The sequence below is a fragment of the Taudactylus pleione genome, unplaced genomic scaffold (genome assembly GCF_031769625.1).
Source record: "Taudactylus pleione unplaced genomic scaffold, aTauple2 ptg000095l, whole genome shotgun sequence".
NCBI classification, from domain to species: domain Eukaryota; kingdom Metazoa; phylum Chordata; class Amphibia; order Anura; family Myobatrachidae; genus Taudactylus; species Taudactylus pleione.
The window spans coordinates 7,580,615-7,602,528 of NW_028284497.1; the positions used below are offsets into that span (position 1 = coordinate 7,580,615).

The following is a 21,914-nucleotide window of genomic DNA, read 5'->3' on the forward strand; positions in this document are numbered from 1 at the left end:
TTAATATTCAAGGTCTTAAGAGTGTGTGGTCCGTAACAAAAAAAAGTGTTGTATGCAATTTTGAAAGGTTTATTATTAATAAAAAGCAATGCAGTGCCCCCTGAATTTGTGCCCTAGTGGTGCCCCTTATGTTGTGCCCCCAGTAATGTCCCTAGTAGTGCCCCTTCTGTTGTGCCCCCAGTAGTGCTCCTTATGCAGAGCCTCCAGTAATGTTCTTAGTAGTGCCCCTTATGCAGAGCCTCCAATAATGTCTTTAGTAGTGCCCCTTATGCAGAGCCTCCAGTAATGAACTTAGTAGTGCCCCTTATGCAGAGCCTCCAGTAATGTCCTTAGTAGTGCCTCTTATGCAGAGCCCCAGTAATGTCCTTAGTAGTGCCTCTTATGCAGAGCCCCGGTATTGTCCTTAGTAGTGCCTCTTATGCAGAGCCCCGGTAATGTCCTTAGTAGTGCCTCTTATGCAGAGCCTCCAGTAATGTCCTTAGTAGTGCCTCTTATGCAGAGCCTCCAATAATGTCTTTAGTAGTGCCCCTTATGCAGAGCCTCCAGTAATGTCCTTAGTAGTGCCCCTTATGCAGAGCCTCCAGTAATGTCCTTAGTAGTGCCTCTTATGCAGAGCCCCAGTAATGTCCTTAGTAGTGCCTCTTATGCAGAGCCCCGGTAATGTCCTTAGTAGTGCCTCTTATGCAGAGCCCCAGTAATGTCCTTAGTAGTGCCTCTTATGCAGAGCCCCGGTAATGTCCTTAGTAGTGCCTCTTATACCCCTTTTGCACCTAAATTCCGGGTCTGACCCGGAGTTGGAACAAAGTTCCTATCCGGATCAGACCCGGAATTTTGCCGGCGCCGACTCAGGATTCTCCCGAGTCAGCACCGCTCACACCGCAGTTGGGTCTGCATAGACCCGGCTTTTGCGGAGTGAAAGTGGTCGCTTGGAGATGACGTCATCTCCAAGCGCCACTGAAGCCGGACCAATCGGCCGGCTAGCAGCGCCCTTCAGGTCATCGTGACCCGGAGTGCGCTGTTCTCACAGCAGGGTTTCACGGGCTGTGTCCGTGTTAAACCCTGCTAGTTACCTGGGTTGGATTGCCGGGTCACTCGACCCGGCTATCCAACTGTCTCCCCTTTTACACCAGGGAGCTGCCCGGGTTAACCCTTCAAAAACCCGGGTTTTAGCTCCGGTGTAAAAGGGGTATTATGCAGAGCCTCCAGTAATGTCTTTAGAAGTGCCCCTTATGCAGAGCCCCCCAGTAATGCCCCTTATGCTGTGCCCCCTCCCAGTATAGAACAGGCCCCACTCACCTGTGCAGTACTTGCCTTTCTTCATGAGGGCCGCTGGGCACCGCACCAGTGCACGCCGTCTTCACTCCCACCATTCCGCATAGACGTTGCCACTGACTGGATCTAATTATTATTTATTATTTTTATTTATTACCAGTTATTTATATAGCGCACACATTTTCCGCAGCGCTTTACAGAGAATATTTGGCCATTCACATCAGTCCCTGCCCCAGTGGAGCTTACACTCTATATTCCGTAACACACACACACACACACACACTAATTTTGCTAGGAGCCAATTAACCTACCAGTATATTTTTGGAGTGTGGGAGGAAACCGGAGTACCCGGAGGAAACCCACGCAAGCACAGGGAGAATATACAAACTCCACACAGTTAGGGCCGTAGTGGGTATCGAACCAACGACCTCAGTGCTGTGAAGCAGTAACGCTAATTAGATCCAGAGCAGCAGGCGCAGGCTCCTCTCATCACCGGTGACGTCACCCGCGCACTGCATCAATTGGAATGCTGGCCTCTGAAGCGATCAGAGGCTTTTGATCGCTTCAAAGACCAGCATTGCCAGCTTTCAATGAAGTAAACACTGCCCAATCAGAGCTGAGCTCAAAAGGTGGCAGGGCTGCATAATATATATGTGGGCCCACACTGTCTGGCAGCAATAATGTTTATTCAAGCTGCATGTTTGAGATGCCTGCTCTGGACTATACTATAGAATACTGCCTATATACCCATAATTCTCTAGCAAAATGAAAACTATTAGGTGATGATTATTTGTATATGAGGCTTTCAGGGGGTAAGAATGGAAAAAATGTATATATTTTGAACTTCTCAGTCATTAATAACTACCCTACTTTTTTGTCCTAGGCTCCTGAGCCCTCAATTCCCCTAGCTTTAGATAATTATTATGTACAGTGGGTTTTAAAATCCTGAAAATTAACATTGATCCAAATTTCATTCTTGCTTGGAATAAACTCAGAACACATAATAGGAAAAACAGCAGTAAACACAGAGGTTCTCAAACGCGGTCCTCAAGGCTCCCCAACAGGTCAGGTTTTAAGGTGCATACACACGTAATGATTTTTTGAATGATTTGTCGATAATGACGTCGTTACTGTTAAATCGTTAAAAAAAATTGTTCGGTTTATGAGTTGTAACGAACGATAATCACAAATGCGCACTCCCGTTTGTAATTATCGTTCATCGTCCATTCAGACTGTCCAACATGACGATTTTCATTAAGGGAAGGAACATTATTCGTTTAGTGTTCAAAAAATCTGACAGAAAATCGTTGGTTACAAAATCGTTACGTATGTATGCACCATTAGAGATATCCATGGTTGAGCACAGGTGACTTAACTAGTACCTCAGTCAATTTTATTTAACCACCTGTGCTCAGCCTTGGATATCTCTAAAACATGAACTGATGGGGTGCCTTGAGGACCGTGTTTGGGAACCTCTGAGAAAACAAACATAAAAATGCTTTGGAGGAGGGGGGAGTGATGAGCACTCCGATGAGAATAAAACTTTAATATGTGAAATGGCTATTTTGTCTTTATATTTTGTCATTATTTTTGTCTCTGGTGGCAAATGAACTGCTAATGGTCTACCCAGGCCAGAGCACACTGCTGCACTGTGCAGTCCCATGCATTTTCTAAGGGCTGTACACTGATTTGGGCAGGGCTTTAGTGCCCTGGGTTCCCTTAAGGCTTAATCCAGCCCTGCTGTACACACTTGCGGTTACAGTTACGTCCCAGTGTGAGTAATATTAGGACTTGTACTGGTTTATATTTTGAGGTTCCATAGAGATCAGTGATCCATCAGTGCCTGCAGCCCCTCTCTACTGCTACAAAAAATAATAGAAATCCAGTGGATTACTTTTGCCTGTGTACTAAATATCTTCTGGGCCAACCATTCTTTCTATATGCTTCTCTCACACGTTGTAATTTCTACCCCACTGATTTTCAATAAACTTATGTCTTACCTTATCCATTTTTACTAGATTGATAACTAATTATAACACAAGTGAAACTGTGTGGACATATAAACATACAGTGCTTTAACCACTTAACTGACGAATTCTTTCTCCAAAAACCGCCCCAAAATTGTCGGTTTCTTTTATGATTGAATTAGGTCACGAACATAATTTTAAACTTATCCATCACTATTTTATTTGAAAAAAATTAATTTTTAAAACGCAGTATAACATAAAAATAGCAATTTTTATGGTATTCTGTAGTGATGGCCATTGACGGCTGTAGCATCCATGGTTCAACCATCGTTAGAAGCAATCAACTGCTGATGGTTCCTAAACATCGATTGAGGGTTACCATCGATGGTGCAACATTGATGGCCGCCAGCAATGGCAAACCACTTGTTTTCAGTCAGACCATTGATGGTTTGTAAACCATCGATGGTCTGGCCATCCCTAACCAGAAGCTCTGCAATATCCATCGATATATATCGAACATAATTATATATATATATATATATATAATTTGATCTATCTGCTGCTTACACGCACATATATATATATACATACATACACAACACACACACACACACATATATATATATGTATACATACACACGTGTATACACATATATATATATGTATATATACACACATAACATATGTATGTATATATACACATGTGTATATACATATATGTATATACACATAACGTGTATGTATGTATATATATATATATATACACACACATATATATGTATATACATATATATACTGTGTGTGTGTGTGTGTGTGTATATATATATATATATAATTTTTTTTTTTTACAACTGTTTATATTGCCCGATCACTGTGGCCAGCAGTGATCGGGACACATGGGCACTTGGGGAGGCGGAGCTGAGGCCGGAAAAGAGTGGGCTGGGGCGGGCGGGGGACATGGCAGCAGCTGCGGCTATCAGAGCCACTGCTGCTGCTCCTACACAGTGATCTCACTGATCACTGTGACTGTATTCCGGAGCCACAGCGGGTGGGTGTCCCGCTATCGGCCCGGAGACATAGCAGCGGCGGCGGCTACCAGAGCCGACGCTGCTACTGCTCGTACACAGTGATCTCACTGATCACTGTGTTCCGGAGCCGCAGCGGGTGGGTGTCCCGCTAGCGGCACGGAGACATAGCAGCGGCTGCGGCTACCAGAGCCGTCGCTACTGCTTCTGACGGTCCGGCTGCCCGATCACTGCTGGCCACAGTGATCGGGTCACAGCAGCAGTCACGGCTACATGAGCCGTGGTTGCTGCTTCTAGGGGGGTGCCGCTGGGGCCCGATCACTGTGGCCAACAGTGATCGGGACACAAAGGAGGGGGGGCTGCAAGTGTAGAGTGACCTGGTCCCTCTGAGGTGGCCGGCTGCTGGAAGTTAACTTCCAGCAGCCGCCCACTGTGTGTTTCTGACTGGTCGTATCAGATACGACCATGTCAGGGAAAGCCCACTCTGGTATAGTCGTATCTGATATGACTGTGCCAGGCAAGTGGTTAAGGAATGTATCAGCAAGTTTGAAACTGTTTCTAAATACCACTCAGCTTTTTTAATACATGTTTATGTCCCTATGTTGTGCGTTCCGTAATTAATGCAGTGGAGTTCAAAGTTTCAATGTGGGTTTTGCTACAAACATTGGGATTATTTTTGCCTTTATTATAAGCATGTGGCTGTTCATATATCCACATGGTGCATACTACTGAATGTACACATTATCCTATGTTTTCTGGAAATCCTCTGTTCTCTTTGAATGCTCTTTATTATAATTAAGCCTGGAAATGTGATCACCTTGTTAAAGGCTTTTGGAAAAGCCTTCTCTACTGTATAGTATAAGTAGACATGGGTGGACAAAATAACACTGAATTCAGAATCCAGTCAGTGACAGCTAGTAGCCTTTATAGGTGAGCAAGTGACTTATTTGTAGCTGGGCAGCTGCAGGAACACTGGGAGATGATGTGGAGCTCATCCTGGTGAAGGTTTCTGACATTGTCTATGAAGAAGTTCTGGGAACTTCTCAATCAACAGCCCTGGCCTGCTTTGCCCTCGCTGTTACTGACAAGTATGAGCAGCCCAGAGAGCTTCCTGAAATAAAACAGCCCACACACAGTCCAGCAAGTGTGGAAGAGCAGCCAGCAGGTTTTGGTCTGAATGATAGTCACACAGCAGGTCTCCACGTCTACAGCTTGCCTGGACTTTGCACTGCTGTGATCAGGAGAAGCCCAGCACCGTCCTCTCCATTCCCGAGAGTTAAGCGGGCAACACACTAGACCAACTTACATCCAACCATCCAACTAGTTGATTGGTTGGAATGAAAATCTGGTAAGGTATTAAAGCAAATGACAATCAGCAATTTGCTTCCAAACGCTGGAAAATGGAGAAAAACTGTTGTTTGAACAAATTGTTTACATTAAACATTTAACAAACTTGTCTGATGACCATTTTCATCTGTTTTCTGGCATTTAGGAGCAAATTGCTGATCATCATTTACTCCCATATGTTACCAGATTTTCATTCCAACCAGCCAACTAGTTGGATGGTTGGATGAAAGTTGGTCTAGTGTGTGGCCAGCTTTAGCCTTGCTTGCGATTGCAGGTGGAGGCAGCTGGGGCACATCATCAAAGCAGTGCTAAAATTGTGAGGAGGGCTTACCAATACTCTTGTCTGCACTGCAGCCCGTCCTGCAGGGTCTCAGCACATTTTGAAACAGACTGCCAGTGCCAACCAGAATAGCTAGTCCTAAAACAGGGGTGGGTCCTTATTTGCACGGCTACCGCTGAATGGGATAGTCATGCAGTGTGGAGTGGACGGAGTTTTGTTTCCCCACTGTCATCACTGATGGGCCAGGGTCTCTGCAAATCCGGTCGCCAGGAATAAAATATTGGTTGCCATGGCAACCTGGAAACTGGGATTGGTCGAGCCCTGCCCTATGCCATTTGATAGTAACTTAATTGAAGATAATGTGCATTGGTAGATCTATATATTCCAATTTAATACTATATGTTTTGAGGGGCTTTCCCCTTTTAAGGACCTAATCATCAATCCCTTGGCCCCAGGTAATCATGCAGAAATAGCAGTTTCTGCATGATTGCCACTAAATAAAATTATAAGATTTTTCATTTAGCCTTTAGTGCAGGAGATATCTGCGTTAACTCCTGCATTCCAGTAAGTAACGGAGCAGACTACAGACCCCATACAATGTAAGGAGACTTTGCAGTCGTGCTGTTGATCAAGCTTCCAAATATAAGTTTTCATAGCTTGACTATAGGAAAAAGTGACCTCTTCGGATGACGTTGGCACACTCCTACCTCTGGGAACAGGAGCCAGAGGCCGAGGAGGGATCCATTTATCCCTACACCTTTTACTGCCCTCGAGTCCACATGCACAAACTTATTTCAACCACTATTTACATATCTGCTGGCTGGCTCAAGTTAGGTTTCACTCACGCATACATTTAGGAACTACAGTTGTAGTGAAGGTAAAAAATTAAATAAAAAACTTTAATTGAAATGTTTGAAAAAAATAAAAAAAAGTGTGTGTGTATAATATATATATATATATATATACATATATAAAATTACATTTAGTGCGTGATTGTTATATGTATAAAAATCCATTGAATTTAAAATTCCCGGTAGATGCTCGGTGGCTCGCTACGCTCGTCACAAGGTTATATTCCCCCTCTATGCCCACTTGGATGGTTGGGAATGACGCTGGACACTGGCTGCTGACGTTAGGGGTCCTCTCCGTGAAGGGGATTTAGACATTACCATGATTTATAATAATAATGAGTGTAGGACACTTGGGTTCTTTCTGCAATGAGTCTGTAAAGTACACAAGTACCAATCTTTTTTCATAATTTTTTTTCATTTAATGTTTGAGATTAAATTAAAAAAGTTTGTGTTTTTATTAAAAAAAAATGTTGCATTTGTAAAAAAAAGCACAACTCAGCCATTTGACACAATTTAAAAACATTCAGTACTTTCCTAATGTCCACAAACAGCCTTCTATACGGTCCTGCTAATAATATTATCACTTTTGGGGGGTCCAGGATGATCTCCCCACTTTTTCATGCACTTATCTCAAATCTCATTTGGCAGTCAATTCGCAAACCTCCGCTGCGAGTACAGAGAATAGGCATTTTAAATTGGATTGGAGAATTCTCGGGTGCGCGCATTCATGCAAAGTCGTGGAGTTTCATTAAACAAACTCGCTACTCGCAATTCGCACTTCATTGAATTGACCCCTGTATTCAAGCAGTTGTTAGGAGGGATAATGCAGGAGAATGAGCACCCAACCATTGATTGCTGTTAAGAAAGTAAACAAATAGCTAACATTTTCTAGGGGCTCTTCTCAGGTCCCCCTTCTCTCTCTTGGGGGTAAATTTACTTAAGCTTCTAAAACAGACAAGTGGTGATGTTGCCCATAGCAACCAAGCAGATTCTAGCTATCATTTATCTATTGCATTCTAGAAAATAATACACAGAATCTCATTGGGGGAATTCAACTCAGTGCGATGTTGAATAGCGACGGGAGGGAGCTCCCGAAGCTATTCAATACACCGCGCTGTTTGAGCGGGCTGAGGATTTCTTCTCGCACCCCCCTGGGCATGCGAGGAGAAATTCGACCAAAGTTCCTGGCACACAGCTGCTTTTCTGCATAGCGTGGCGGTAACAGCCGCGAGCCCGGCACTTTGGTCAGAGAATGTCGGTTACCTCGCCTTAACACCCTTGTTAAGGCGTGAGAACCGGCATTCTCCGACCACACAGCGCACTGAATTGAATAGCTCCGGGAGCTCGCTCCCAGCGCTATTCAATTTGCGTTGAATTGAATTGCCCCCATTGGTTACTATGGGCAACATCACCACTTGTCTGTTTTAGAAGTTTTAGTAAATATATCCCTTGGTGTCTGAGGTACGTCAGCACTGGTCCTGTTACCACTCATCCTTTTGCTGTTCCAGTGGATTTACAATGGCCATGCATGCATGTGTACTAGCTTGTGGTTATGGTCCATTCAGTCTGTGATGTGTTCAGTGGTTATGAGTGCACTGTTAATCATTTTATAAATACTTATTGATTTCGTTGTTAAGGACAAATGTCTTTTATAGGTAACATCAGATAGACCATAAACACATTTGAGGGTGAAAATAATATTTTTGGGCAGCGTCTCATAATTTATTTACAGATATAATTTAAAGATGAATTTATCCTTCAGTGCTGTGTTCACCATGTGTTTAAATGACTGGGAGACATCGTTGGAAAATCACAACCACCAAGTGTTTATACCCCATAATAGACAAATGGCCTACTGTAATGAAAGAAATAGGAAAACAAATCCTTGAAGTCCAAGGGGGCGATTCAATTGTTTTATCACACCCTATCTCCTGTTTAAAGTGACTTGAGATCAGGGAGCAATATTCAATTGTTTTTGGACGCCCATGAATGTTGCACCCAAATAAACAGGGTTTAGCAACGTAAAATGGCTGGGCGCCCAAACTCCCGACTTATCTGACATTTATGCTTGCCTTCCCGGGGGGGGGGGGCTGCGAACAGAAATGTGTGCTTCCGCGGCTGTACGTGCCCGTACAGAGCAACAATTAAACTGCTCTGTTGGGCACCCGGCACTATCAGCCACGGGGGAAAATAATTGAATTCCCCCCAAATAGCTACATTTACTGGGTGTGGTATGAAAAGTCGACACAAGAATATTGTGAACAAGTTCTAAATGTCGACATGGACATTAGGCCGACAAGCAATATGCTGACATTCACAAATGACGACATGGCTGAAATGTTGAAATCTTTATAACGTCAAATTTAACATGTCAACACCAAAATGTTGACATACAGGTTTTTTGCATGTTTTAGCCTAAACTCTTACCCTAAAAATAACACAAAAATGTACTATAGACATTCTTGTGTCGACATGTTAAATGTCTACATTATGAACATGTTGATATTTTAACTATGTCAATGTTTTCTTGTTGATATGTCCATGTCGACATTCTGACTGGATTGCAGATATAAGGGGAGATGTACTAAGCCTTGGAGAGTGCTAAAGTACCAATCAATCAGCTCCTAACTAACTGTCCGTTTACAGGCTGTGTTTAAAAAGTGACAGGAACTGATTGGTTGGTACTTTATCACTCTCCAAGACTTTGTACATCTCCCCCTTACAGTTTTTCAATAATCTGTGGTATTGCCTCATGGCTTTAAAGTGGCAACAGAAATAATTGCTAAATCTACCTTGTTTAGCATTTAGTTTTGTTGACACTTTAAATCCATTGGGCAAAGCCGCCAATCATCGGCTGCTTTGAAAAACCTACGAATACTAAATATAGACCAAATTCCAGCCATCAATAGTGTAAAGCAGTTTTTAACATGGAAACACAATTTCTTTTTAAAGTTTGTTTCATTACATGACTGTAAATGTAATACTTCAAAAATAGTATTAACACCAAAAGTAATAGTCAAACTGGCTAACACAACTTTATAAAAGAGGTGGCTTTAATGCGTTTATTTTTTTACTTATACATACAAATCTCTCTGTTATTTAAATTTCATTTACTGGGTTAACATTTGTATAGAATGTACAGTCATGCATGAAATCGGTATGCAGTCGGGAAGCCGGCGGACCTAATCCCGACAGCCGGCTACCCGACTGTCATATCCCGGCAAGGGTCTAAAGACAGGCGTCGATATGCTGACCCTGTCATTAGACATACGTCGGGAGCCCGACGCCCGGCATCCTGATCGAAGGGGCGCCGAGCGCGGATAGCCGCTGGGGGAGAGGGTTAGGATTAGGGTTCCCGGGGGGGGGCTTAGGGTTAGGCACCCCCCCCCGCGGGAGGTTAGATTTAGGCTAGAGGAAGGGGGGGAAGGAGGGGTTAGGTTTAGGCACTTAGCGGGGGGATTAGGGTTAGTGACTGCTGGGGGGGAGGTTAGGGGTTAGAATTAGGTTAGTATATACTTACCTGAGGACGATCAGGATTTCCACTGGTGTCGGGATTACAACATGTCCGGCGGTAAGTCATACCGATTCCCATGAAATCAGATAGTTGGCCTGATTTTGCAGCAGGTATGGCCTGCGACCACGTTTCTGGATATTGATCTGAATCCAGAAGACAGGTCGGGCTACAGGATTGCTTTTTTTGTGAGGCCACATTTAGCTTCAAGCAGATTATTTACAAGGCACATGGGAGAATGTTTATTTCTGTAAAGGTGACCATTGTATGGTATTTTGAGTGGGTGGTGTCAGAAAGCAGATGTAGGATTAGTTGTAACTGTAGATGAAGTAATACATTTTGTTACATATTGAACCCATAGCAGTTTAACAGACAACACATTTCTTACTGCAGGCTGTAGTGTATATGCTACTTGTGCATAAGACAAGCGCTCGCGGGTCGCACCTAACAAATAATGGAACAAAGAGGAACATTTATTAAAACTTTGAAGAAAGCGCGGTTCTGAATCTGCAATTTCTCTATATCCCAGTTTTCATAATTTACTATATAGTAAATTACTATCGTATTTACTATATTTACAGACCTTTTTTATTAAATATTTTTATTTTTTATGGGTAGGTGGGATTTTAATAAGTAATCAATAAACTTATCATGGTCATTTAAATGATTATGAGACCTAAAGCCGCAAATTCACTAGGGTGAGGCCGTATTTATTATAGAAAGAAAAAAACTCTGTAGATCGCCCGGGGCTCACATAAACGATAATGTATGACGCGTTATGACGTGGCCGCCTTTCCCGCCCTCTGCCTCGCGCACGGCCTGTCCGTCTCCTGCGCATGCGGAATGTGACGCTGAAAGAGCGAGATCAGGAGGTTGGCGCCCGGTCATGTGATTGCAATGACGTAGCTGCATGGCGGCTATTTAAGTCCCAGAGACTGCGTTGCGACAGCGACGCGCAGCGAGCGAGTCCAGACGGACTGAGTCAGTCAGTTTGAGCCTTCGGCAGCCAGCGCCAGGGACCGTGTTTGCGTGTGGGAGGCGGACAGCTGTGTATAAAGCGTCCCAGTCACCCGCCATGCATTATAATGACCTATTCCCTCCTCGTGTTGTAACTGTGTTGTGATCATCATCTATGCGCGGTGCCTGTACGCAGTAACTGCGAGCATGCAGTACTAGTTGTGATGCAGCAATCATGGTGATTGCTATGTGATTCATTTAAACCTACAACAAACTTTATGGTGTATTACTGACTGCCCCCCGTCATTCTATCAGTACTGGTCCCAGTCAGTGCAATGAATGGCCCGGGCTCCCCCGCATGCACGTTGGACACGGCTTGAGGCATCAGGGTGACCGGTAAAATGATTAGTAGAAGCCACTTGCCGTGTGTGTGATCTGTGAACTTTGTGCTGTGTAACATAGTGTGAGCTTCCTGGGTTTGGGTTATGGTATGCACGGTTCACTAAAATGTATTTGGACTTTTTGTTTGTGTTATTGACACACAAGATTGTGTATATATAGGTGACTAATGTGTCTGTTGTGTTAACTTACTGCTTAATTCATGGACCTGCATTTCTTTGCTGGTTTGGATCCTGATAGTGGTGATGGGGGTGCAGGATTTTCTGGACAACATTTGTTTTCAGGGGATGAGGGTCCGTCCTATTCTCTGGACTCTTCCAGCCTATTGCCTCCTCCGCACATGTTTGGAATGTATGGGCACAGCAAGGTGAGATACAGGAACCTGTGCTTAACATGTATGGCCAGATAATGGTCTTTTGACACTATCGAAAAATATAATTTATAACTTCTTACACTTGAAAGTTGTACCAAATTAATAGATTAAAGTGCCTCAGTGAATCCTTATTTTTTATATTTATGACTTATTTAAATCTAGAACTTTAGGTAACAGACTCCAGTATCTGAATAATTTATAACCCTACAAACAGTTGGCTGCATCTTGTTAAAGCATAATTGGGATTTCTCAAGGTTTTTTTTTTTTTTTTTTTTTTCCTCCCTTGCCGATCTTTCGGGTGGAAACGCTGACCGTCCACCAAGAAAGATATATTCTGGGAAATCATCTCCAAAAACTTTATAAATAAAGGCTGATAAGTTGTCCCACAATTTCAGCATACAATTACCATTTGTATATATGATTATAAATTATACTATTGCTGCCAGTCTTTTTTTAATATTCCTGTCTGCATTATGATTCTATAATCATGGTAGTGAACATACTAATAACTTAAAAAAATAAATATATATACCCTTTTGACATTTTAATTCTAATAACTTTTGTAAATTGCAGTTTCCTGGTGGCAGTGACAGCTACCTTACCATCACAGGGTCAGGACATCCCTTCTTGACTGGGACAGAGGTGAGTGCGAAAGACTGCATGTAGAACAACTTGGTAGTTCAATCTTCTAACTTTAGTTAGTAATGGTTAAATTGTAGTAATTAACCTACAGACTTTAGCTAGCATTGCGTACACCAGCCTGATACCATACAATTGCTGTAAATTGCCCTTCATAACCTCCCTCCTTTCTTCACAGCATATTTTATTTTTTTTTGCTCAATTTGTCAAGTATCAAACTGCTCAGTCTTTTTGCATGGCTACTGTTGCTTTTAAAACATTAGCTAAGGATTGTTAAAAAAAAATTAAAAAGTAGCTGTGGTACTATATTTAAAATATGGCTTACTATGTTCACTGAAGATGAAGGTATTTCAAGTTTGTCTCTGGGTGACATTTGAGGCAGACCTGTGAATTAAATAGTTTGTAAATTTTATGTTTCTGGGACTGTGGAGTTGGTACACTGGTATGCAGTCAGGAAGCCGATGGTCGAAATGCCGACTGCCGGGTTCCCGACTGTGCAATCCCGACGGGACTAATGATACGCGTCAAAATCCTGACGCCTATCATTATCCCTACGCCGGGAGCCCACCGCCCGGTATACCGAACGCAGGTAAGCCGGCAGCGGACAGCCATGGGGGGGGGGGGGAGTGTTAGGTTAGGGGCTTCCGGGGGGGACTTATGGTTAGGCACCCCATGGAGGGTTTGGCTAAGGGAAGGAGGGGTTAGGCACCCCCCTAGCCCCCCCCCGGTAGGATTAGGTGTAGGCTGCGGGGACATGGGGGGATTACGTTTAGGCACTAGTGGGGAGGTTAGGGTTAGGCACCCCTAAGGGAGGGTTGGGGGGGGGTGGCCGGGAGAGTTAGGTATAGTTAGTGTACTTGCCTATCGGGATCTTCACTGCTGCCAGTCTTCAGGTGTCAGGATTTGAACTGCCGGACATAGGTCCGGCGGTCATTCATACCGATCCTGGTACACCATACCTCTGACTAATTGATGAATGGCAGATATATATTAATGTATATTGTAAGTATCAAATTTACTGTAGTAAACAGAATTGGAGCTGATCTAAGCTAGGTACACACTAAATGACTTGCAAAGGTGATGTCAATGATTTCCCTTGAACTCCCGGACAACCTATATAGTGCATACACACAGTGCAATCTAACAAACAATATATCTTGCATCGTTTGGTAGTTAGATCGTTAACTATATAATGTAACCAATTATGTCTGATCATCCGGTAGTGTGTACACGCTGCACGATCTGAGGAGAATCGTTAACGAGATTGACAGATTTTACTGCATGTACAAAAGATGAAGATGCGATGGACAATGCCACAGGAGCGCTCATAGTGCATACTGTTTAAGTTACCTTTAACCAGGCGTTGTTTCATAATAAGTAATATACTCCAATCCAGTATACTTAAGAATTTGTCATTTTATTAATTAAATAAATAGATCTAGCCCTTAACTGGGAGATATAATGTATTCCCCAGGGTTAATGCAGCAGTCAACCCCGATTGACATTATCACACAGTACTTATACATTATTACAATATTCAAGTAATACGCCTCCCTTATACACCCACTAACATTATCAGATAGACAAAGCTTGTTCTTGCTAGCTCCTCCTTAGCAAGCAGAACCGAAATTGAATTCCTTTAAGAGATACTCATTGCTTGCTGTTTATCCCCATATTCGGCCTGAGTATTTTTCTCAACACAAGTATACATAAATGGACAAACTCTCGTTCACTGTGTTAGATAAATAGTTTTCCTTGGGAGCGGCCTTAAAGACACACACTAATTTCCATTTAAGTGTGAGTTTGAACAGAGAAACAAAATGGACGTACAAATGCCCTATTAAATCTCATGTACTGCTTCATTATAAAGCATATGTAAATATGGAATTATGTAAATTAGTCTTTGACAATACACACTTGACGGTTTGTCGTTCCAATGTGTCGGAATTGGCCAAATCGTTCAAAATAACGTCTAGTGTTTAGGGCCCTTTGGGGTTGAGGCAAGTTATGTACAATTTATATCTCAGAAAAATATTGTGTTGCAGGGGGAAAATTAAAAATGCACAATATAATGTAAAGTTGTTATGGGGACGCAGACTAGCTTAATTCTAAAATGCAGTGCAAAAATAAAGCTGACCAATATTTGCATGCAGCATGTGAAATCATGCAGTATTTTTATTGCAAGCAAAAAATGAATTTGCACACCTATATGGTTTGTTGATGCGCGTGGAAGATGAAGGCTTGCCCGTTTGGCTTGATCCCATAGATGAGCTACTTTAGCACAATTTGCTGAAAAAGCTAATGCTGACTATGATAGTAAGGTGTCAGATAACACTGTGCACTGGAACTTGCTGTGTAGACGTAGAATGGTTAAGAGTGCCCATGCTGTCTACTGCCAATAGGGTCTACGATGGGCATGTTAGTGTCAGAACTTGACCATGGAGCAATGTAATAAGGTGGCCTTGTCTGATGAATCACATTTTCTTTGACATGTGGATGACCGGGTGCTTGTGCGTTGTTTACGTGGGGAAGAGATGGCATCAGGATGCACTATGAGAAGAAGGCAAGCCCCAGCGGAGGCAGTGTGATGCTGTTGGCAATGTTCTGCTTGGAAACGTTGGGTCCTGGCATTCATGTGATGTTACTTTAACATGCACCACCTACCTAAATGTTGTTCCACACCAAGTACACCCCTTCATGGCAGTGTTATTCCCTGATGGCAGTGGCCTCTTCAAGCAAGATAATGCACCCTGCCACACTGCAAAAAATTGTTCAGGAATGGTTTGAGGAACATGATAAAAAGTTCAAGGTGTTGACTTGGCCTCCAAATTCCCCTGATCTGAATCCAATCGAGCATGTGTGGGATGTGCTGGGAAAACAAGTTTGAGCCATGAAAGCCCCTTGCAACATACAGGAATATTACAGGACACCTTTAGAGGTCTTGTCGAGTCCATGCCTCGATGGTTCAGTGCAGTTTTGGCAGCATGAGGGGGACCTATACACTATTAGGCAGGTGGTTGTAATGTTATCCAGCTGAATGTATGTATCTGATGTAGATATACAGAAACGGGGCATGGTTCCTAAAGTTGATGCAGCTATAGCCAACATATCTACTAGAACTCCTCATGAAGATGAAGGTAGTCTTACACTTCATAGATAGGATAATGGAAAATTCTTTTTAAAAGGCTTTTTAATATTCAAGAACCATATTGGTTTGATATCACCATAGTCTCAGTATCTAGAGCCCTCAGACTGTGGTGAAGTACATTGTTCACAGATCTCAAATACAAAGTAAATGGGCAAAACAAATTATGCAAATGGTATTGGAATTCCACTGAAAAGCTTCATTGTACACAATTTCCTTGGACATCAGGCTCCCAGTCTAAATATCGCTTTGCTAATCTTCCATGTGTGTAGGTACTTTCACTTATTTAGGAACAATATTAGATTCTTTAATGACAACAATTAACATATATGCTCATGGCCAAATAATAAGTTTTAAACTAAAATAACAATACAACTGGCAGGATATTCCTGCTATGCTCAGACAACTTTTTCAAGCTTCAGTATCAAAAAAGAGATGCAAAAAAAATAATCTTTTGTTCTACTCTGTATTTGAGAAGACCTAACACATTTGCCAATGAAATCAGTTGGTTCTATTCACAATCATCCACAAATAAGTTTTCCTCACATCCACAGATCTTCAGAATGCTAATTTTTCATATTCTGGTTCAGTTCAACACAGGAAATTTCTCAGATTTTGGATCATGGGTCGACACTTCCAATTGACACGTTGGTCCTTCAAACTGTCAATATCTAAAAGAAAATTCATGTAGGTGCTGGTGACAAATATAGTAGAATTAGGAAAACAGGAAGTCATATTATGGCTATATCTAGATGACAGACTGTTGGAAGGTTGGACCAAGTAGTTCAAGCCAGGACTTTGCAGAAGCATGGCTGGACTGTGCATTAGTCAACTCATTCCTCACAACAAATAGCTCCTGAGAGTAATAATAAGTACTATACAAGACAACTTTGTCTGAGAATTTTTTTTTAAGATCTAGGGGGAGAGATGTATGAAGTGGTGATATGGGGGAGGAGTTGTATTAGTGTACGTTATGTGCGTTGATACCGCTTCTTCCCCATTGTAGTATTGTGGGTTTAGGCGGTAAATGACAGGGGTGCTATGCGCCTCTATCATTATCGGTGCTGCTATTTACAAGATAGCGCCAATGTGCCACCCAATGTATGAACGGTCAGTGTCACTGACCGTTCTGACAGCTGCAGCTGTCTGTACCCTATCAGTACAGCAGGGACAGCTGTGTCCCTGCTGCGGCTGCCAGCTCTGGGTCACATGAGATCTTGTACATGCCCAGTGGAGCTGGCTGGCAGGTAAGACATATATTTGCCTAAAACATGATGGTCTTGCATAAAAAAAGTATGCTCATTTGAGGATCATTTTAATGTGTATGCAGGTACATGCTTATGTACATTCACCAGCACCACAAATATATCCAGTATGTTAATGCAGCTGGGAATATGTAAAATAAGTGTATGGATGCTAAAACACTGCTGTTTTCTGGTTTCACCAGTACGATCGTAAATGGTCTCTGTCTCTACTTTGCTCCAGTTTACAAAATCTTTGTATATCTTTGTATACTGGAGGACACTATGCACCGTTCTAAGCTCAACTGAGCTTTCTCAACTCATTTTCAATAACAAACTGCAAGTTCAGCTGTTGTATCATTGAGACAATTTAGGTATGAGAGACTTGGGTGCTAAGCAATTGTTTAGCAGCTAGGAGAAATTGACTCTTAAGGCACTCTCAGAGTAGGTAATGTTTGCTCTGCTGCATTGATATTTCTATATTACTACAATGAGATACCCACTATCAGGAAAAGTAAAACATTTTATGAAAGCTGGAGATTCTGTTATTCTTTAGTACTTGGCCACATTACAAGGTATGTTAATGATTTTTTTCTTCTATACAGACATTTCATACTCCCAGCCTAGGAGATGAGGAGTTTGAGATTCCCCCTATATCTCTAGATTCTGATCCTTCTCTGGCTGTCTCTGATGTGGTTGGACACTTTGATGACCTTGGAGATCCGACAGGTGTTCAGGATGGAGGATTTGCAGCTCAGTATGGGGTACAGACTCTTGACATGCCAGTGGAAATGACGCATGAGGTGATGGAGCAGACTGGAGGACTACTTGGTGCTGGATTAGCTATGGTAAGGGTAGCCCCTGTTAATATTTGGCATAAAAGTTAAAAATGCATCTGTATAATTTTATGTTGCCTGTGTAACACTACTTTGGTATTTGACATCGTCTTTGTGTGTTCACGTAGGATTTGGATCACCCCATAGTCACCACATACAGCGCCAACCCTCCAGTCACTATAGATGTCTCAATGACAGACATATCATCTGGTCTTCTGGCTCACAGTCAGCTAACTACTATTGACCAGTCAGAGCTGAGCTCTCAACTTGGCTTAAGCCTTGGCGGTGGTACTATTTTGCCTCCAGTCCAGTCACCTGAGGATCACCTCTCCCCTACTGCTTCCCCATCAAGCTCTCTACATGATGAAGACATGGAAGACTTCAGAAGAGTGAGTTTAGGAATATGCTGTTCACTTAATTTGAACTTTTACTTTAGCATAAGCTATACATATTGATATTCTCATATTCTGCTATGCCCATGTATTTTTCCAGTGTCTCTGATGTACTTCTGTACAGAGGGCTACACTTTCACTGTGCACGATTACAGTACTACATCTTCTGTTTCTCCTGCAGATAACTGCTCCTAAGAACATTGTTGTGGAACAACCAAAGAAACCAAAAACTTCCAAAAAAAGGAAGAAGAAAGATCCTAATGAGCCTCAGAAACCTCTGTCTGCATATGCTCTTTTTTTCCGTGACACCCAAGCCGCTATCAAGGGGCAAAACCCTAATGCCACCTTTGGAGAGGTATCCAAAATTGTGGCCTCTATGTGGGATAGTCTTGGTGAGGAGCAGAAGCAGGTAACTGGACGATCATATAAGGATGCCTTTTATTTTTGTTTTTGCCAATTTGTTCTATCCTGCACTTCGAGTCTGTCCATAATTGTATTTTACTTTAAACACTCATAGTTTAGCCTACAGATTTAATTTATTTACAGAAGTGGATTTCCTAGAATAGTATAGAAATCTGGGAGAATCAGTGAATCCTACTTGAAAAGTAAAGAAATCCAGTACTGCTTATACCTTCTCAATCACTGACCATTTCTCCTCAGGTTTACAAGAGGAAAACGGAAGCAGCAAAGAAGGAATATTTGAAAGCTTTAGCATTGTACAAGGAAAACCAAATGTCACAGGTAATAAGAAGTAAATACATTTATTCTAATTACCTTTTTTATGTGATAAATAACTAAACAGACAAAATATTACTGTGTATAGTCACATTTTTTCATTGTTCCGGAAGGGGTTAGGATTATAAATCATGGATTAAACAGTTATCAAATAATAAATGAACATCTCTGGAATTGTCAGGCGTACTCCTGAGAAACTTTGTAACACCAAAGTGGAAGAAATGTTAAAATCCGTATTTCTCCATCATCCTATTGTGGTACACTTTAGGTAAGAAGGAGCAAAAGTTTGGGCACTTCTAAGAATCTGCTACTAGTCCTGAACCTCTATATCTGCTAACCTGCTTGGAAGCAGTTGTTTTAACTACCAGCAATAGATGAGTTCTTCGGCACAGTGCTGCCGATGGCAGCCTAAAAATCAAACTTGTGCTGGCAAGGCGACTATACCAGGCTTCTGAAGATCCCCCATTGTGCCCCCTATTTCCCGGTGGTTCCAGAGGGTGGATCATTACATGGCCATGGAGGTTCTTACATCCTCTAACAAACCTCTTCCACTGATTTCACTGCCACCTGGTATGTTTGGCTTAGATTTAAAGAAACTTCTTTGTATGCCTCGTATACTGAAGCTTCTTGAACTATTGTCCGCAAATGGATGCGGTCAACACTCAATCCCCCCCTCTCTCACCTTTTTTTATCTTTCTATTGTTTACACCCTGCTTCTTTTAATATGTGTATTTTTCTTTTTGTTTTATCCAGTATATTGTACATTAGAAATATAGAATTGTGTGTTATATTAGTGTAGATTATATAGTTTTGGCTAATTATTGGTGTATTTATGCTGTTGTCTATTACACTACACCTTATTATGACTATTTTGCTATCTTATTTGTATGCATTTTTTTTTTATTCTCAAACACAGATTGCAAAAAAAAAATCAAACTTTTGCAAAAATATTTTGAGGTGCTTTCTGGCATATAAATTATAATTAAAATTATTGTTCAATACAAAGAATAGCTAAAAATGCTCCCTCCATAAATAACTATGAAGAACTGCCTATCCTCAGCACAAAACCTTACAAAATATTATCTCCTCTATAGAATCCTGAGTATCTGTGGCCACAGATATAACCACATCAAGCATGCATGCAGTTAGTAAGCAGAATGCTATTCTAGGAGACAAATTAGGTTCTTCGGATCCATATAATTAAAAACACAATTGTCATTAGTATAAACATAAGGTAGCAGGTAGAGTTAAAGCACTTTAGGCAAGTTTAAACCTCGTGAGATGGAAATTTCCTGAAATGGTATAGTATCCCAGTCCACTCTCAGTATCAAACTAAAGCACTTGCCAGATATACCAATATGTCAGCCCGCGCATGCAGGCTGTAGCACTTAAAATGATAGAAGTTCTTGTGTAGTGTACTCTCTTGTGTTGGCAGTCCTGGTGGCTCCGACAATGATGGAGTCCCAATAGAGAGAAACCGAAGCAACAGACGGCACAAGAGCATGCGAACAGTATAATGGAGGCGGAGAGTTCAAAGCAGAGTCCGCTAACAATAGTGTCTCCAGGGTACTGAATTGTTTCCCCGCCTACTTATTCAGTTAGTTTCATCAGATAAATATCCACCATGTAGCTCCTGTTTAATTGGGTAGTTCCAAAACTCAAATAGCTAGGAAGCGATCCCATGATTATGATTTACTTCAGTGTTCCATGCCCCACTTTCATGCCCGTGGGTGTCTAGATCTCATAATTTAGTAAAATACCATAACTTAATTACTTCACCAACTATATCCATATAGGCACATCTGAATGTAATAAGTTTTATCGTTGTAATATATAATGTCACCAACAAGACATAATACAATGCCATCAAAAACATATATGTAAAGAACTTAACTAGTTGCATCACTAACAGAAGATAATTTAGGGCTATTAATCCATTGTGCAAATTATGCCATTAGAATCATATAGATTAATAATCCTCAAATATAAAAAAAATTGCAATTTCCTCTACTATGATCACTGTATAGAGCACTACAAAATGTTAATTAGGAATGGAATACTAGGAGCATGGTGAGTAAAGTCATTTCTACATCAGGGTCCATAGGGTATCCACAGGATACCTTGGGGTATAGGTGATGACGTCAGGCATCGGGCACCATAGAGTTAAAGTTTTCAGCCTCCCAGGATGCACTAGGGTCCCCCTCCTATACCCCGCCCCAGAGCCAAGGCATCTCAGTTTCGTTTGGTGCCCGGCCGGAGTCTGACGTACTTGTTAGAGGGGGGCTAATATTAGCCCCTGAAGTTTTCTTCAAGGGGCTGTGGCTGCTCATCTGGATGTACAGCATGGACAGTCAGTACTGACGTCCATGCTGTCTTCCCTACACCCCCGCCGGTACCAGAACGCCGGTACTGACCGGGGATGCTGGTAAGCATCTGGGGTCACAGCTAGCAGTGACCCCAGATGTTTGGGACCATGGCCGGAATCAAGGGGGCAGCAGGTAAGCAGCGGGGTTCCGCGGTGGGTCCCTGCTGAAACATGGTCCAGAGTCCCCAGGCAAGGGGCTCTCTGTCGACTGGCTGCAGCGTGGAGCCAATTAACTAACCTGCGCTTCCACTATCCCCCTGGGACAGCGGACCGCAGCTGAGCGGTAGCGCTGCGGTGTCCCAGGGGTTAATTGCATGCCAGGGGAGCGCGCCTTCCCTGTAACACAGCCGGCGTCTCCCCCGCTGCACACAGCCCTCTCTGCTCTGCTGACTGGCCCTGTGGCAGCGTTCCTCCCCCAGGCCGGCCTCCTCTCTGCTCCTCGGTGGCCATCTTTTGCTGGAAGCATGGTGAGCGCTGCTGGACACTGAAGATCGGTGCATCGCGGTCGGGGTCCCCCGGCATACCTCTCCTCCGTTGGTTCAGGTCTGTGTATGCAGCGCTGTGTCCTACAAGGCTCTG

The 21,914-nt window shown here is 42.5% G+C and overlaps 1 protein-coding gene across 2 annotated transcripts in view; it reads left to right on the top strand.

Annotated features, from left to right (window-relative positions):
• Positions 1 to 21,914, top strand: part of TOX4 (TOX high mobility group box family member 4) — a 36,309-nt gene that overhangs the window by 7,104 nt on the left and 7,291 nt on the right. The window contains exons 1-6 of one of the 2 annotated variants that reach the window (XM_088469951.1): positions 11,106 to 11,976; positions 12,556 to 12,624; positions 17,613 to 17,855; positions 17,972 to 18,232; positions 18,417 to 18,644; positions 18,896 to 18,976. In XM_088469951.1, coding sequence (XP_088326077.1) covers positions 11,812 to 11,976; positions 12,556 to 12,624; positions 17,613 to 17,855; positions 17,972 to 18,232; positions 18,417 to 18,644; positions 18,896 to 18,976 — 1,047 coding nt within the window. In that variant the 5' untranslated portion in view covers positions 11,106 to 11,811. Of the gene's footprint in view, positions 1 to 11,105; positions 11,977 to 12,555; positions 12,625 to 17,612; positions 17,856 to 17,971; positions 18,233 to 18,416; positions 18,645 to 18,895; positions 18,977 to 21,914 lie in introns of those variants that run through there. The other variant, XM_088469952.1, reaches the window with a different exon arrangement.